Source organism: Talpa europaea (assembly GCF_964194135.1).
Source record: "Talpa europaea genome assembly, chromosome: 9".
In the NCBI taxonomy this organism is placed as follows: Eukaryota; Metazoa; Chordata; class Mammalia; order Eulipotyphla; family Talpidae; genus Talpa; species Talpa europaea.
In genome coordinates, this window is record NC_140076.1 from 102,920,440 (window position 1) to 102,940,056 (window position 19,617).

The 19,617-nt window shown below is 33.1% G+C and overlaps 1 protein-coding gene across 2 annotated transcripts; it reads left to right on the top strand.

The window, feature by feature from the left end:
• Positions 1-668: 668 nt before the first annotated feature.
• RNPC3 (RNA binding region (RNP1, RRM) containing 3) lies at positions 669-19,128 on the top strand (the record flags this gene model as incomplete). Of its 2 annotated transcripts, none has more annotated exons than XM_084241945.1 (14): positions 669-872; positions 2,820-2,867; positions 5,597-5,715; positions 6,563-6,646; positions 7,026-7,137; positions 7,778-7,846; positions 8,901-9,043; positions 9,338-9,463; positions 11,861-12,012; positions 14,556-14,717; positions 15,365-15,459; positions 15,545-15,603; positions 18,343-18,475; positions 19,069-19,128. In XM_084241945.1, exons 1-14 carry the CDS (start codon positions 681-683, stop codon positions 19,126-19,128), a joined length of 1,554 nt encoding a protein of 517 aa, XP_084098071.1. In that variant the 5' UTR covers positions 669-680. The 2 variants fall into 2 exon arrangements, with proteins under 2 accessions (XP_084098071.1, XP_084098072.1); XM_084241946.1 differs by having other exon boundaries at positions 11,864-12,012.
• Positions 19,129-19,617: the final 489 nt, after the last annotated feature.

Consider the following 19,617-nt stretch of genomic DNA (forward strand, 5'->3'; position numbering starts at 1 on the left):
GGTCTGCCGCATCATGTGGGTAGCTCCCTGGCCAGCTGGGGCTCGAACTTGTGCTTCAGAGGCTGCATAGGTTAAGTCTTAACCCCTTGCGCCACCAGGGAGGCCCGCTTCGTGAAACTTTTATCGAAAGATACCAAGGACCCTCGGGTGTTGGGATTCTCAACATAACCCTCCAAAGACCGTAATTACACAGTCATTTTCACACCATGTCTCAGTCACTACCACTAGGAAGACCTTTCCCAACTGCCCGGATTACAATCCCGGCCTCAGCTGCGCGACTGCGCAGGCGCCACGCCCAGACCCGCTCCATGCACATGCGCAGTACCGACACCTTCGGCCCTTGGCTTTATACCCTTTTCCTTCACGCCGCTAAGTTTCTCATTCCTCCTTTGACAACTCTTGCTTTTCAAACTCACGCTTCTCACTAGCGATTTTTGTTTTGAATACCTTCAGCAGCTATGTGAAACTTGAGACACTTTGCTCTCCCGAAGAACCGCCTCCCGAAGAGGGGCCGCGCTTCCGGGTCGCCGGTCTCGCGAGAGGATGACGTTCTCACGTTACTTCCTTGTTTCCAGAATCCTTAGCGCGAGGCGGAAAAATACTCTTAGCTCAGCCAGAGGATTCCTGCAGCCCCCGCCGCAGCTGCTCGCTGCTGTCCCTTTGCTGCTTCTAAAAGGCAAATGGCGGCCCCCGAGCAGCCGCTGCCAATGGCCAGAGGATGCCAGAGCTCTTCTGCACTTTCCCCGCCCCGGGGCGATCGAACCCTGCTTGTGAGACACCTGCCAGCCGAGCTCACCACTGAGGAGAAGGAGGATTTGCTCAAGTATTTCGGGGCACAGTCGGTGCGCGTGCTGTCAGATAAGGGGCGACTGGTAAGGCCCTTGGTTGGTGGCCCCGGGAGAGGGAGCTCAGAAGACAGCAGAGTGGGGAAGATGTCCTTGCGTCATGTTGTTCCCCATCTTTCCGCCCTTACAGCGCCATGGCTTCCTTGCCAAGCCAGGTTGTCATTGGCTCGAGCCTGGATGAGTCACAGCCACTCATAGCAGGAATTTAGAAAACCCAAATGAGGGACCAGGAAAAAGACTAATTATAATAAAGTGAAAATCAAAATCAACAGGCAGCTATAAACCAGAGACACACTAGGGGGGTGGGCGGGAGGAGAGGAGGGGATAGGGTCAAAATAAAATGAAGGGGGTGGGAATTGTATGGGGAATATAACCAAGATGAAAATGCATACATTGTGGAAAAATGAAAAATGATGTAAGGATTATGTAAAATAAAAAAAAATGATGCAAAAGTTGCAAAACAGCTCTGTGAAAAACAAGCTGGCTGTGGCAGTTTGCACCCATTCCTGAGGAAGAAATAGGGACCAGGAGGATGTGGGCAGTGTCATGAGCACATACTGTAACATCTTTAAAGAGATCAAAATGAACAAGCAACTATAAACCCATAGACACACTACAGGTGCGGGAGGAGGGCGGAGGATCAAAGCAAGGGGGTGGAAATTGTGTGGGGACTATAACCAAGATGAAAATGCATGCATTGTGCAAGAATGAAAAATGATGTAAAAATATGAAATAAATAAATGATTATGAGAGGTCTTAAAAAAAAGAAAAAGGGCAAGTGAGAAAGGCAAAGCAAAATAGTGGGGAAAAGTATAGACATCTTGAGTATCTCAGAACTCCTCTGAGTTTGGGGATATTTTTCTTAGGCTCAGGACTCTCAAAAATAGGTAACAAATGATTTAAAAAAAAAAATCTTAGTTTGTCAAAATAGAGGGGAAACTTCTGTAGGTAGTAATGTGGGTAAACTAGTTAGAAAATCTCCACGGTGTTTTCTTGGTCGTGTTTTACCCATACTTTCAAATAGTTCAAAGACCAAGATTTTTGATTTTTTTTTTTGACTGAGTAAAGTTCTTCATAAAAAATATTTTTAGACTTAAAAGTTCTCAAACAGAAAGTTGCACAATTACAGGACTTTATTTTCTTTTATACCTAGAGATGTTTTAGATGGGTTTCTCTCATTAAAATAATAATAGCAATGTTAAGTTTCTGCAAGATGGTCTGGGATGAGGCAGGACATCAATGGTTTTAAAGTCTGGCAGGCAATTCTGTAATAACCATTGAGGGTTGAGAATTACTGAGAAGAAAAGTTATTTTTGATCAAAGTGTCACCTATTTCAGCAAATACAAATATTTCATATAGTTCAATGTAAGCACACTTAACTAGGTCATCTTGGATCAGATTATTCAAATTTAGAATGTGTTATATTCTAAATATACAAGCAACTTGTAAATACTTTAATGAGCATTGATAACTTGCTTAGCATAATGATTTATTTGCTTTTGACTTATGTTCTTTATGATTTTGACTTATGTTCTTTATTTGTAGCTTATATTTATAAATAGATTCCTCCCATTAAGCCCTTATTTCAAGGATAAAACACAAAGGAGGAGTGATATTTTGTTGATAAACATTTTTAAACTTTTCATTGTATAGAGGAAAGTTAGATGTGTTATAAATAGTAGATATTTTAAAATTTGCTTAGTTTAAGAGTGGCTCTCTCTGGATAGGAGGGTTTTTTTAACTTTTGGTCTTTGAACTATTTAAAAGTGTATGTAAGATATGTGTGTGTGTCTGTGCACGTCTATGAAAAAGACTACATAGCTTTCATCTCAAGTTTGATCCAAAAGAGTCAAAACCATTTTGCTGAAATCAGTACTATCGATTAAACGATCTTGATTTTTCATCCTTTTACATGATTTAATGTGTCAAATTATTGTCAACTGGTAAAGTAATTTGTACTAATTCTCTTTCAGAAACATACAGCTTTTGCTACCTTCCCTAATGAAAAAGCAGCTATAAAGGTATGCCTTTTTCATAACTATTAAAGCAATAATTTTTTATTATCCAGTCTTGGCTCAAAAATGAAATGTTAAATTAGTATTTAAAAATAAATGAGTTTGTATTTCAAGAGTTTGCCTAACAGGGTTCATTTGGCTTATTAATTGGCAGATCTTATCCAATGTTTAGGTATTTGGAAATAATACAGTAGATTAACTGGAAAGTGAATTAAAATTGAATTCCAGTCTTGTAGGTAGTTTAACATAACAAGTTCTGAAGGCTGTACAAATTGTTAACTTTCTCTTTTGCAAGGCAGGATGTTTTAAGCATTAAACTATATATATAATAAAGCAATTTTTTGTGTGAATGGGAATGCTTTGAGAGGCAGACCTTTCATAATTAATTGAATTTTGAGAGTAAAAGAAAGGTATATGGACCTTCCTGTTTTGAGTGAACCTATGGGGCATGGAAAATTGTAAGAGCTAAGGCTTAAATGTAAATAAGACTTGGAAAATAGGTTGAGTCTAAAGTTGGTCAAGAATGTGGTCAGCTCTGAAAGATACCTGGTAGATTTCCTATAATAGATTGGATATGGAAAAAGATTACAAGTAGGAAGACCTAGTGAAAAACTAAGACAAGAGAAATGTTATAATTGTCAGGGCGAGAGAAAGGATCTGAATTAGACAGTAAGAAAACAGAAGTAGATACATATGGTGATAGAGGTTGAACTTGTAGGACTTAGGAGCTCTGTGAATATAAAGGTTGAGCAACATGTAATAATTGTGATTTTTTTTGCCATGAATTATTGGGTTATTACATTAACTGACATGAGGGGCAGGATCAGAGGGTGTTTGTGAAGGAGAGGATGAATAAAAATGTCGTCCTGTTCTTTTTCCCTTTTTTCCATAGCATTTATTAAAAAAGGAAAAAGAACAATAGAACTAGGAGTGCTGAGTGGGGAAAGTTAAGTTGGAGTTAAGGACATTAGACTCATTATGAGCAACCACTTGAAGGAGGGAATTTAGCTAGTGAGGGGACTATCTGGGAAATGCATTCCAGTTAGAGGAGTAGCTGAAACTGGGGCTCTGGTGTGGAAGCATACCTGCCATGTTTAAGGAAGACAGCGTGACTGACTAAAGCATACAATCTGAGGGGAGAAAATTGGATATGAGATCAGAGAATTATAGAGGCCATATTATGTAAGTATTGTAAGGACCTTAGATTTGACTCTTGAGTATAATGGGGAGCCTTGAGAGTATTTTCACCAAAGTAGCAACATAATTTGACTGTTCTGTTGAGAAAAGATGGAAGGTAGGGAAGAATAGAAACAGGAAAATCTGTTAGAATGTTACTGAAATTCAGTCCAGAGGTAATGGCTGTTTGCACAACAGTGGTAGCAGCAGAGGTGTAAGAAATACTTAGATTCTGAATGTGCTTTGCAGATAGGAGCAAATAGGATTTCTTGGTGGTGGAATTGAGGATGATTTCAGGATTTTTGGCACAAGTAGAAAAATGGATTTGTTATCCATTAAAATGGGATTAGATCGCCAAGAGAATAGAGAAACTAGTAATAGGCTCTGGAGTATGCCAGCATAAAAGTGAGAGAAGACACAGCCAGAGACTGAGTAGTAGAAACCAGTGAGCTAGGAAAAAAACTGTATATAGGAAAGTACGATTCTTGATACCAAGTGAAGAACAGTTTGATGCATGGCATTTGATCAACTGTGTTTAATGCAGTAAAATGAAAATTAAAACTAGGAGTGACCATTGGCTTGGCATCACAGCTTGTTTTCAATGATAGGCAATGTCAGTGGAATGATTAAGGATAAGCTTTTATTGGAATTAGTACAAGACTGGATAGGAAGAGATAATCTTAGAGGCATAGATAGCTCTTAAAGAGTTTTTCCTCCACGAGTAATTAAAAAGGGGAGAACAGTGGTAAATACAATCATATGAAGGGGAAAAAAAAAGATTTAGGATGGGAGAAATAGAGGCATGATTGTATGTTGATGTGACAGAGAATTACCCTTAGAAGTAAGAACACTCCCCCCTGTTGCCCCCCCACACGCCCCCAACCCCCACCATTGCCATATAGTTTCCAGAGAATAGAAGAGAGATTCTTGAGAGGATGATTGTGGGTTTTCTAAACAAGTCAAGCAACCAGATATAGATAAAAGTGTGGGTAGTTAATACCTGATAACAGGGGAAAGTAGAGTAGTATGGCTGCAGATGCTGGCAGGTGAGGAGTTGTTATGGTGGGAAGCTGAAGTTCTCATCTGGTCACTTCAATTTTCGCAAGTGGAGAAGAAAGGTCATAGTCTAAAAGAATAGAAGAGAAACATTGTGAGGTAAGGAATAAGGAGAAAGTACAAAATACTGTCCTAGAGATAGGTGGGGAAAAAAATAAACTTAGAACATAGCGTCATTAAGGGCTACCCACTGGATTTGTGACTGCAGTCATGAATTTAAAGTTTGACCGGTGCAACATGTTGTTTGTTTTTCCAGCCATTTTCAGCTACTTGGGTATAAGCAGAGTTGAATTTAACCAAAGTTTATTTCTGCTAAGTGATAGGAAGCTGTCCCTTAAAAAATATTAAAGACATGGCAACCTGAGATTAAAATTGGGTAAAAAATATCCAAGGAAATATTAACAGTATTAACAAAGAACATGTATAAATTACTTTATATATCATCTAACAAATAATTTTTGGTACAATGATTACACTTCTTAACTCTTTTCTTCCAATTGAAGGCACTGACAAGACTCCATCAACTGAAACTTTTAGGTCATACGTTAGTTGTTGAATTTGCAAAAGAGCAAGATCGAGTTCATTCCCCATGTCCTTCTTCAGGAACTGAGAAAAAGAAAAGGTATGTAGATAGATTTTTCTTGACATTTTAAAGTGCTTTTTAATCAGCTGTATTGATACTGTATTATTTTCAGGCTAGCAAGTAAATAATCAAACAGTAAATGATATCTTAATCTACTGAATTGTATTAAAACAATATGTTTACTTATGTTCCTAATTATGCATAAAGAACCTGAGTATTGCTTTAATATTAGGAATTAATCAATGTGAAGTGGGAAGAGAGTGAGGTATGAAATATTTCAAATGGGAGGGAAAGTAACACTTCCTGTCGATTAGCCATAGTAGGGTATTAGGAGTCAGCATGGCCTTTGAAACTAACGACTGGTATTTACTTCCCAGTTGTAACTCTTTGTAGTTCTATAACCTTTACAAATTTGCTATACACTGGTGAGTCTCAAAATTAGTCCTGTATTAGCTTCATTCTCTAGTCTTGTGATTAGAGTATAGGTTCTTGGGCCTCACCCTGCCCTACTGAATCAGAAACTTGGGAAAAGAGTAAGGAGGATAAGGCCTCAGCAGTCTTTTTTTGACAAACTCTTTAGGTGATTTTGAGGCACCTTAAAGAAATCTGAGTACCACTATTTTATACCACGTAAACTTTATTTAAATTTGTTTATGTTGTCATTGATAGCGATACAATCTTCTTAGGGTTGTTGTGAAGAGTAACTGAAATGTGGCATATTTTGCATAATATCTGGAATAGAGAAGATATTCAGTAAAGATTAATTCTGTATACCATCCTTTTCACTGGTGTTTGCTTGAAAGCCACATTTGAAAAGTAAATGTTTTTCTCTATGCAATTATTCACTCTATTTCTAGTAAGATCAAATTTGATTCTATATTCCTAGATCTGAAGACCCTGTGGAAGATGATAAAGAAAAGAAAGAACTTGGTTGTTTAACCATAGAAAATGGAATTGCACCAAACCATGGGTTAGCTTTTTTTGTTTATATTTTGTTATTCTTTAGATTTTATGTATATATATTGTAGGCAAAATAATTTTTAAAGGATATTTTATGTATTATTTATTTTTGATCTTTTCATTAAACATTTTTAGTTACAAGAAGAGTTGTCACTGAATTTGATTTCATTAATATGTTTAGAGCTATAAGATAAACTGACATCTCATCTTATTTTTCTTAATGCAATCAAAAGTTCCATTTTTATTTGAATGTATTTATTTGGATCTTTTAGGAACAAAGTACATCTAAAAATACCGAGTGGTTTGAGCATCCTTGTTAACAGGTTACCTAAAATTAGTTATTGAAATGAAACTTGTTAAAATAAAAGCATTTTAAATATTTTTTTTAGGCTGACCTTTCCTCTAAATTCATGCCTCAAGTACATGTACCCACCACCTTCAAGCACTATCCTAGCAAACATAGTAAATGCTTTGGCAAGCGTGCCTAAATTCTATGTACAGGTAAGTGGAGTAAAACTTTCCTCAATGTAAATTTTTGTGTAACTTGATATATTATTTCCCATGATAATTCTCATTTTTTCATTAATAGTATTAATCAGACTTTTTCTAACAAGCAGGGATACTGCAATATTTTGAAGGTGTCTATTTCAAACTACTATAGCTAAATACCATGGAATGGTGACTTATAAATAATTGAACTTATTTTCTCACTGCTGAATCTCGAAGTCTAATATAATAATTGACTCTTCAGCAAATGCTTGAAAGTACTGATAGGAATAAGATACTTCTTTGATGTACAAACATAGGTGATGTTTCTTTCCCTTATTGTTGTCCTCTGTAATTTCATAATCATCAAGGTTGAAAACAGCTTTTCAGTAGATTTTGCATTGCAAGAACATGACAGTTTTAATAGTAAGAATAAAACTACCTGTAGAATTAATGAACATTGTATGAAGGTTAATCTTCTGAGATTATCAGTGCCTTGTTTTATTTTTCTTTGTGATAATAAAGGCAAGAGGTGGAACTTCCTTCGTACTAAACTCATCAATTGCTTTACTACGTAGTTTTTAAATATGTAAAATGTATGGTCAAGTTGCACCATCATTTTACCATGTGATTTGAAATGTTCTTCCACTTTCAGGTGCTTCATCTTATGAATAAAATGAATTTGCCCACACCTTTTGGACCAATTACTGCACGACCTCCCATGGTAAGGAAGGCCTTAGAATTTTCAGGATTTGGAATGTCTCTTCCTGAGGTGGGATTATTGAGGCTGAACTTTACATGTATGATATCAGTGACTTCTAATTGAAGATAGGTAACAGATAAAGTTCATGTCACTATAATAGTCAAGTGGAGGAATAAAAGTGGGTAAACACCAAAATGTGAGAAAAATGCTTTTTATAATGGAGACCATCATTTCTGCCACTGTTGTTTAGCTTTGACCCAGAACATTGTACCATCTTATAAGGTAATTACATCTAAACAAAACTATCTAAAATCTCTATTGTCCTGGCACATAGGCAAGAAAGATTGCCTCTTTTTTTTTTTTTATTAGAATTTACTATGCAATTCTATCAATAACTTAGATGGGGGTAAATGGATAATACTATTGTTCTTTTGCTAGAGTACTCGGTATTTATTTAAATAATAGCAATGAGAAATTATTTTTGAGTTTTAACATTTAAATTGAAAATTTATTTTTCTGTTGTTGACTACTTCTATAATGTGAATATTATTAGCTACATAATTTCCCTTTGTGACTCCGGTACCTTATGCCTGGCCCATTAGAATATTAAGATTATGCTATTAACAAAGAGAACTCACATTTTAGTTATTTAACACAATATAGGTTATTTCTTGCTTAACATTTCAAAACTGGAATAGAATGATGGTTTGCTCTGCTGAGTCCTTCAAAAAATCCAGGTTGGCAAGGGAGTGACCATGCAGCCTATAGATCAAGAAGGAAGAGAGAATCACATGAAAGATTTTTTATGCTGTTCCATTGACTAACACTTAGTTACATAGTGAAATCTAGCTGTAGGGAGCTTTGGAAATTCAGTCCATCTAGTTGCCAAAGAAGAAACAAGTTTGTACTCACCTAACAGTCTACCACAGCCAGTATTCCCACGATATATATTGAAAGTATAAAAGAATATCTTGAGATGGAGAGAGAGGAGGATATTGTGTCTGAATGGAAATGGTTTCTTTATTCTGTAAACATCAAACATTGCTATAATATTTCATTTTGTTCTTTCAATTAGTATGAAGATTACATGTCATTGCATGCACCTCTTCCACCTGCATCTCCTCAGCCTCCAGAGGATCCTCCTTTGCCAGAGGAGGATGAGGAATTTTCTAGTCAAGAATCAGAATATGAAAGTAGTGATGAAGAAGACCGGCAAAGGTTTGTAATAGCACATAATATTTGTTTAGATTCCAAGAAAAATAGAATACTGAAAAAAGATTCTCTTGCTTTTTTTAATTTTGCATATAATTCATCATAATTTGAAGTCATTACAATTTGTTCGTCCTCAGTCCCTCAATTATACTGATGCCATACAACCATTTTATTATTTATAAGCCCAATACAAATTTAAACTTAACATTAAGTTTAGTTAATGTTTAGTTAATGTTAACATTAGTAAATAGCTATGTTTCTATTGATAAATAAGGAAATCTTTCCTTTGTCCCAATGCAGAATGACCAAACTAATGGAACTAGCAAATCTTCAGCCCAAAAGACCAAAAACAATAAAGCAGCGCCACGTGAGAAAAAAGCAAAAAATAAAGGATATGTTGAATGTACCTTCATCTGCCTCACACAGGTAATTTTGTTTTTGACTTTTGTTTTTGAATTTCTGTATGGTTTGTTTAAGCATAACTCACATAATTCCTCAATCCAGGTTTTAGTTCATGTCTGTGTATGTGGTTTATCAGTGACTTCCCACTTGCTAAGTTCACAAGTGTTCATAATTCTCTCATAGTTGACCAGATATGGATAATACCAACTACCCCAGCTGTCAAAATTATATCACTTGATTTTATTACCATTTTCTATCTCCTGCCTTACTGCTCTCATTCTCTTATCCTTCCATACTTCTTTTGTGTTTTTCTTTGTTTCTCATTTCTTTTTGTTTTAAATATTGGGTTCTACTTGTTTGTATCCATGGTTATTTTTCTGTACATTTCTGTTTTCACCTGTTCGAGCCAATAGTTACCAGATCTCTCTCTAGATTTAGCCTCCTAACACCTGAAAACCTCATTTTCTACTTTGTTTTTGCACCAGAGTATCTTATATGCATTTAAGATACTATCCAAAACAAAATTCTTTTACTTTCCTTCACTGTCTTTTTGCCTCCGGCATTCATAGTTCTGACAGTGGCATCATCATGTGTTTATGTGAAGTTATATTAGTTCCTTCTATCTCCACTACCTGGTATCAGACATTTTTAGACTTCAGAGTATGTGATCACATTGAAAAAAATATACAGCTTACAACACAGGACCATTAAACTGCCTTTAGATATTTAATGAATCTATGGTAGGGTTTACTGCTAAATATATATGGCTCGGAGCATAATTCCAAAGCTGAATGCCAGTTGCATTTTCAGTGCATTAATGAGCTAATGAGCAGTAAGCCATGTAGACAGATGATTATTATATTAACAATTTTATTACTAATAAAGAGAAGACATAAAATATGAATGAAAGGGTTTTGAGGCCACAGGCAGCTGAGAAATTTGGAAAAGAACTTAAGAAGGAGGAGACATTTGAGTAGGCCTGTAAAGGATGAGAGGTAAAAATTAGGTAGGGAGGAGATATCCAGTATAAATGAAAAAGTAAAAGGAAGGCTCCCATAGATAATTTGTTAGATAGAAATAGGAGCGGATGGTGAAAGAGAAAGCTGGAAAGACATGGAGAGATCGGCCTTAAATGTTAGGTAGTGGTATTTGAATTTATTGATGGGGCCATTGTTACATCATTGACATTCAAAAAAAAGTTAAGAATTTCTTTCAGACTATGTTGCCCTATCATAATCTATCTAGGTGATAAGCAGATTTAGCGTGAGCATCAGGAGTATAGGTGGGAACGAATTTTATTACATAGAAATTAACTTTCCACATCTTTGCATGTTTGTTGAGTACAAAAATGACCAATAAAGTGATACTTATTGCATGTGTATTTTGTTTGAGACTATATTAGCCTTTTTGTTTTTTATTCTGATAGACATTTTGTAATCACATGACGCTGGATTGAAATTATGGCTTAAATTTTACTTGTCTGTTGGCCATAATATTCCATGTATTTTAATAACTTATAAGAATTACCATTAATTACAATTCTAATTTTATTTAGTTTTTCTAAGGTAAATTTCCCTTGAACCTGTAAGTAACTTTGTAAATTGAGAAAGGAATTTGTTAAAATTATCTTTCATCCATTTTTAAAGGCGGAGGTCTTTCATTTTTGTGGGGTTTTTTTTTTCTTCACGTTAGGTATAAATATGTTTCCCACTTATGTATGTCTTGACACTCTAGTCTTATGCTTTTAATCTCTATAGCAGCATAGAACAATTAAAAATAAATAATACCAGCCAAACTAAATTTTATAATAGCCACATTTAAAAGAATAAAAGCATGAAATTAATGTTTTATATAAATCACTGTATATTAAGATATCACTTCAGCAAATAATTAATATAAAAAGTTACTGAGATATTTAATTTTTTTTTTGTACAAAGTTGTCAAAGCCTAGTACATATTTTACATTTACACAATATTTTAATTTGGACAGCAACATTTCAAATGCTTATTACCCTCTTCTGGCTAGTGACTACTCTGTTGGTTATATATAGTTGTATATACAGTACAGTACATAAAAATGTTTATATTAAGAATAGGGTGAACTTTTTTGCATCTTGGTAAATATCCTGAAATTTAAAATCAGTAGGCCTCAAGTCCTATCTGTCTCTTATTGAATGATATCATGCAATTTCTTACCATCCATTAATCTCAATCTCCTTACCTCTGTGAACTAGGAATTTACATTACCCATATTAGAACACTTGTTAGAGTTTATAGATGTGTTAAATGTACGTCACTTTGTACAATGTTGTGATAGCTTTGTCAGTATTAGCTTTTTAAATTTAAAGTAAATGGAAAATAATGTTTTGTTCGAGATTTTTTTCACAATTACAAAGTAATGCTGTGATTGTTTATAAACAGCAGTCTACATCCTGTACTGTTACCATCAGATGTGTTTGATCAACCACAACCTGTCAGTAATAAAAAAATTGAATTCCATATATCTACTGACATGCCAGCTGCAATTAAGAAAGAGTTAGAAAAGGAACAAAATTGTGATGAACCAAATGGTGGTAAGTATATCTAGTTCAATGTACTGTGTAAAATTTCTTCTCAGTGAACTTTTTGTGTTTGAATTAAATTTTATGTATATTTCTGTGTGTTAGTGTTTGTGAACTATATTTAAAATATGCAATTAGTTTTTCAGTGTTGCAGAACACTCTCCATTTTGAACTTTTTATATACCTAAAATTGATATTTAATGGTGAGGTTGTCACTAGACCTTTTATGTTTCTGATGAACTTTAGGGTGAAATTTAACCTGATGTTTGCTGATTAAAAACATTATAGTTTAAACATTAAAATCAAAAACATGGAAACCTTTGCTTGTTAGATGTGATTTTTTTTTTTTATAAATGTATTATTGATTAGGAAACGACGTGACTATATTCTGAGTTGTAGTTTTCTTATTTTTTTATTCAAAACACATAGAAGATTATTTATTACCAAGCTGTTCTTACATTTTAAGGTAATATACTGAAAGCAGACTTTTTCCTGCTTATTTTAAACAAATTTCCTGGCATTCTTTTGTTCTTTAAATCTTTTTTAATTTCTTAAATAGTACAAGCTCTGTAATCAGAGCACCAGTACATAATATAAAATTTTAAGAAGTTAACACCTCAAACCCCGCTGCCCTCTATCCCACAAACACTGTAAATATTTTGTGTATATACTTTTTGATCTTGTCCTATACGTGGTAGACTGTAATCAGAGATTACACATGACATCTGATTTTTTGGAGTTTTAAGTCTAGTGGAAGTAGTATACTATATCAGAACACAAAAATATATACTGTCCTTTTTTATAGTTGAATTATACTCCATAGTAGTTTACTTAGTCATGCTCTGATGGAAGTTGAAGTTGTTTCCATTTTTTTCTATTGTAGAAATTACTGGAGTATACATTTTTGTACTTGTATCTTAGAGCACTAGTGTGTGAATATAGGACAGAATTCTTCTAAGTACCTGTAGTTTAGTTAATCTCGGCTGATGGCATTCATTAGCAGAATGCCTTTAATAATTTGTAATTTTTTTTTAAATAATAAATTTTATTTTTATATTCCCCCATACAATTGCAAACACCCCATTCTGACCCCAATCCTTCCCCTCCCGCCCCCCACCCCCCAAAAAGTGTCTCTGGTTCATAGTTTTTTGTTGATTTTGATTTTCACTTTCTTATATTCATTTTTCTGGTCCCTTATTTAAGTTTTCTAGATTCCTGCTATGAGTGAGACCATCCGGTATTTTTCTTTTTCTTTTTGGCTTATTTCGCTGAGCAAAAAAAAAAAAGAAAACCTAAATAAGGGACCAGGAAAAAGACTAATTATAATAAAGTAAAAATCAAAATCAAATCAAAATCAACCAGCAACTATAAACCAGAGACACACTACGCGGGGGGGGGTGGGGGGGGGGATTAGGGTCAAAATAAGGGGGGTGGGAATTGTATGGAGAATATAACCAAGATGAAAATGCATACATTGTGCAAAAATGAAAGATGATGTAAAAAATATATAAAATAAAATAATGAAAAAAACAAACAAACAAAAAAACAAAGTTAGGAAAAGCACTGATAGCATCTTTTATTTATAAAACTATTCCAGTTATTTACATATGGTATTGAAATTTTATTTTTATGAGGTTGTTTTCTTAGATGCCACGTTCTTTGAAGGTAGACATTACAACTTATTTTCTTTTTAATCAATTCACAGTATTTGACAGGCATGATGCACATGCTCTTTTAAATAACTACTAAATTGATGAAAGGACATGTGGTATGATATAGTCTTAACATCAAGCAAGGGGATATTTATAATGGGTCACAGTTATTAATTTTATACTTATTTCAATTGAAAATTTTGGTTTTATTTGAAGGTTTTTATAAAGAAATTTTAGAGCTAGAAGGCAGTAAGTACATAAATCATGAGACTGTATCTTCTATTTTAAAGAGGAGTTATTAAAAGAATAATAAAATATTTGAATGTTAAAAAAATAATTTGTAATTTATTGAGTGAATTACAAATTCCTTCTACACAATTGTTATTTCATAGTGGATAGGTAAACAAAATATATAATTTTTTGAATAAATTACAGTTTAATTTTACACAATATAACATAGTGGATAGGTTAAATAAAATGAACAAAAAACAGGATGCCTCCCTCTCCCCACAAAACATGCATTCTACCGCTCCACTAAGTATTTTCATCAGATGCCTTCTGGCATCTCAAACTATGTCAGAAATAAACTCATTTCTTCCCACTTTGTAGACCCTCAAATATCACATCATTAGAACAGCCATTTGACTGTTTAGCTATTGTCTGTGGTTGTTTTCATATCACAGTGCCACAGTTGAAAAAGTCATGACAAACATGGTGTGCAAAATTCTAAAGTATTTATTACTGTTTGAACCTTTGCAGAAAAAGTTTGTGTAACCTGTTCTAAAGCATTTGGAAAAGCACAAGTATTTTAGTGCCAAAAGATCTTAAAAATTAAAAAATGGAAAACAAAACTTATTAGATGGAAGGGATTTTTTAATGGTGCTTGTTAATGTCAAATCTTAGATTTATTTGCTACTGAATTTGATGCATCCAATACAGGGTTTGGAAAGATCTTCCCAAAACCTAATTTGAACATCACAGAGGAGAATAAAGAGGATTCCGATGAAATGCCATCAGAATGTATCTCGAGAAGAGAGTTGGAAAAGGGAAGAATTTCCAGAGAGGGTAATTTTCATCAATATTACATTTTGTATCCATTTTCATCCTTCAGAAACAAAACAACAAATCCCTTCATATAATTTATCTTAGTTAAGACTTTAAAATATCTCTTTAGCTACTTGTTTTTAAATACCACTTTAGTTTTCAATTCCCATGATTTATTAGGGGGAAAAAAATCTCTTCAATACAGTGTTTCCTGTATATATTTGTTTAGAAAATCTTTTTCTTTCCAAAAACTTTCATATAACATCCTAAATCAGTATAAGCCACAGTCTCAAGTTATATATTGCAAATACAATTGATACATCATCACATTACTGTGTCTGAGATGCATGCAAAGCAATTGTGTAGAAGATGCTTTAATTATTAGATGATTATAAGTCTGTGTAAGAATAATATAAAGCCTAAATGGTAGTTTTTACTTTTAAAGAATTTTTCATGCTTTCATACATGTTAGTATCAATGCAGATTTTTGATGAGTATTTTTATCCTATTAGTAATGTTGCTATATTTCTGGTTGTATGATTTTTTTATTAGGCAAACTTTATCTACTTAATGCATATTTTGTCTACTTAATATTTGAATGTTGCAGATTTTATTTGAAGAATTGATGAAAAATCTTAATTTTATATCCTGTTTTGTTTTTGAATAAGAAATGGAAAAACTTTCGGTTTTCAGAAGTTACGAACCTGGTGAAGCAAACTGTAGAATTTATGTGAAGAATTTAGCTAAACATGTTCAAGAAAAGGTAAATATAAATATAAGTATGAATTGGTTTTATTATTTTACATTTTTTCCTGGACTTACTTGTCTTTTTCTTAATGAAATTCTAGGACCTTAAATATATTTTTGGAAGATATGTTGACTTTTCTTCAGAAACGCAACGGATAATGTAAGTGAGCCATATCCTCAAATTATATTTTGTTTTTATCTATTGCAAATTAACCCTTTGTCATTCTGACATTTTTCCTTTAGAGATAAAAAATATTTTAAAAATTGCTCTTATTTGTGTAACTAATCTCAATGTCTGAAGCAGAAGTCAAAACTTCTGTGTCAGAGGGCAGATAGTAAAAACTTAGTTATATGGTACAATTGCTTGGTTCTGTCTTGGTAGCATATTCATGACTGAGTTTCAGAAAAGCTTTGCTCATGGACATCGTAAGTTCTGGCCTCAATCACTAGCTTTAAAGCAGTAATTCTCAAAGTTTAACCTGTTTAAGAATGAGCTGGAGAGCTTCATAAGATAGTTTCCTGTATCATACCTAGACAATCTGGTTTCTAGGTTGAAGTAGGGACCATGAATTTATGCTTTTAACAACTCATGGATGCTGATTCAAAGACCACACCTAGGAAACTATTGTTTTAACAACTCACCACAAATAGATAGCAGTCAGAGAAAATTTTTCAGATTCCTATGCTGGCAGCAATTTCTTTTATTTCTTATTTTTTTAAATATATTTTTTACTTTTTATTGAAAAAGAAAAACACCTTACTATTTCACTTCCATGGTATATAGAGAAAACAAATGGATAAACTTAATAAAATGAGAATAAAACTTTTGTTGAACTCTAAGGCTGTTACCAAGAGAAGGGGGAAGCTGGGTGGGTAAACTGGGACAATGGGAACAATTATATGATGAAGGATAGAATTGAATTTTTAGTAGTGAACATTGCATTATAACATTATGTAAGTTTCAATCTGAAACATATTATTATAACATTATAACATAAGTTTCAGATATATTGTAACATATTTTTATGTTATAAAACATATATTATATTATTATATTTTATTATATATTATATTATTACATATAATAATATTAATATATTATAACATAAACATATTATTATAACATTATAACATAAGTTTCAGATATATTGTAACATTTTTATGTTATAAAACATTATTATATTATAATATTATATTATTATATATTATATTATTACATATAATATTATAATATTAATATATTATAACATAAACATATTATTATAACATTATAACATAAGTTTCAGGTTGAAACTTACATAATGTTATAATGCAGTGTTCACTACTAAAAATTCAATTCTATCCTTCATCATATAATTGTTCCCATTATCTCAGTTTACCCATCCAGCTTCCCCCTTCTCTGTTGGTAATAGCCTTAGAGTTCAAAAGTTTTATTCTCATTTTATTAAGTTTTTCCATTTGTTTTCTCTATATACCACAGAAGTGAAATAGTAAGGTGTTTTTCTTTCTTAATCTGGCTTTCCTAAGCATAACGTCTTTAGGACCATCCATGTTGTTGCATCTGCCAGGACTTCATAGCTTTTCTTTATAGTGAAATTATATTCCATTGCGTATATAAACCATATCATCTTTATCCATCTGTAAGCTTATGGAATGTTGGTTCTTCCCAAGTCTTGGCTATTGTAAATAATGCTACAATCAATATGGGGGGTGCATATATCTTTTCAGATTAGTGTTTTTGTATTTTGGGGGTAAATGCACAAAAGTGGCATAAAAAACTAGATCATGAAATTCCTAGTTTTAAACTATAAGGAATGTATGTACTGCTTTTCGTAATGGGTCCACTGGTTTACTTTGCCAAAAACAATGTATCATGGTTCCCTTCTCTCTGGGTTCTCTCTAACATTGTTTTTTTTTTTTGAATAATAACCATTCTCAGAGGTATAAAGTAATGTATCCTTGTTTTGATTTGCATTTTCCTAACAATAAAGGATGGTGGACATCTTTTCATGTGCCTGATGATCATATATGTATGTCTTTTTTGGCTAGATATCTATTTAGATGTATTTTTCCCATTTTTTTCAAGTGAATGTTATTTACTTGCTTTATTGTTCAGTTTTATATGTTCTTTGTATATCTTGGCTATTAATCCCTTGTCACATGTAATGTGAGTGACTATCTTCCTCCATTCAGTAGGATATCTTTTCATTTTGATGCCCGTTACATCCACTTTGCAGAAGCTTTTTAGTTTGATATAGTTTCATATGTTTGTTTTTGATTGTGTTTTACTTGGGATTATAGTCAGTCCCCAAATGCTTTTCTAAGACTGATACCAGAGTATGTTGCCCATGTTCCTTCGATGTATTTTGTAATCTAGGTTCTTATATACAAGTTTTAAACCATTTTGAATTTTTGTATATAGTATTAAGATGGTGGTCTAGTTTCATTCTTTTGCAGGTGGCTCTCCATTTTTCCCAACACCACTTTTTTTTATATTTTATAGCCTGCTACCTTACTATTTTCATTTATTTTTGCTGGTAACTTTACTGGAGTCTTGGGGTTTTCTTTTTTTTCTTTTTAAAGTTTACTGGTAGAGGGGGTTGGAAAAAATAAAAAAAAAAAATCTACTGGTTCCTTGTTTGCTAACATGCCCCTCTAGTTCTTGTTATTGAGCCAACTGGCTCCTAGTTTGCTAAACTGTTCTTCTGGTTCTTGTTATTTATTAGTCTTGGGATTTTCTGTATTTATTATGATGTTATCTGTAAATAGTGATCATATGGTATAGGCATTTTTACACTGACAGCAGTATTTTAAATTGTTCAACACATTCCCATTCACTTTTATCAAAATTGTTTGACATTCTTTGAATCAAAACCACTCTTTGTTCCTTAACTTCTAGGTTTGATATACGCTTGATGAAAGAAGGTCGAATGAAAGGACAAGCTTTTATTGGACTTCCAAATGAAAAAGCAGCAGCAAAAGCCTTAAAGGAAGCTAATGGATATGTTCTTTTTGGAAAACCTATGGTGGTTGTATCCTTTAAATCAGTTTATTCCAAGATCATAGTTTTTAGGAGAAAAGGGTATAATTGAAACTAATTTTTATATTATCCTTTAGAAATGTCAACCACTGACCTTCTAGCTTTACATACTCAGTTATAAACATATTATGGCTGAAGCAGATTATGGTGGTACTTAGATCTTTATGGGAAAATAAAGGACCATAAGATTATTAAAATTCACAGTCTAAGTGTCAACAGTCTAAATTATTATTAACAAAAGTACATACTCATGTTAAGCCTATAAGGCTACAATAATCAGAAATAAAGACATAATTAATTTTAATTTTATTATTTTATATTTTATTCTGTTACATTTTCTGTTTGAGAATTTCAGTAACCAGAATGTATCATTAATCTTTCTACTTAATAGTTAATGTAGTTTCCAACTATAAATCAGTAGGACACATACATTAAAAAAAAAAATTGACAAATGATTAGGAGTAAGAAGACAAATATAAGAGATAAATTGAAAAACTGTGGTCCTATATTATGTTAGTTCTTGATGATTATCTTAAAAAGATAACTTTCATGTTTGTGAAGAAAACCTTAATTTTAAAATACAAGCAATTTGCTCGATCTGCTAGACCAAAGCAAGATTCTAAAGAAGGAAAAAGAAAGTGTTAAAAATTATTAAAGGTAAGTGTCGATATAACATGATAAAAGGACAGTATGTTCTTGAGATAAAATTAAGGATAAAATCCTTATAGAGAAGTAATTTGGTTACTAAGGTTTTTAAAGCAGCTATCCATCCATCATTCCCTCCCTACATCCATCCTTCTTTTTATCATTTTATGGAGTTCCATAAAACTTCAAGCTTATAACTATAGACTAAAGCCCATTTGTATGTAAAATGAAGTTTGTAGGAAAAATTTTAAAATGAGAATGTGTCTTTCTTTACTTTGTCTGCCTAAAGCAGTGTTTTTTAAACTTTTACCATGTTGTAATCACCTAGAGGGTATGTTAAAACAAACACAGATTGCTAGAATTTCCCCCACCCAGAGTTTATGATTTACTATATCTGGGATGGGGGCCTTGGGTTATCAGCCATCTCAGTTTTCCTGTGACCTGGTTGGAGCCAGGGTTGTGGGGGTGCTGGTAAGGGGGGTGTTTAAG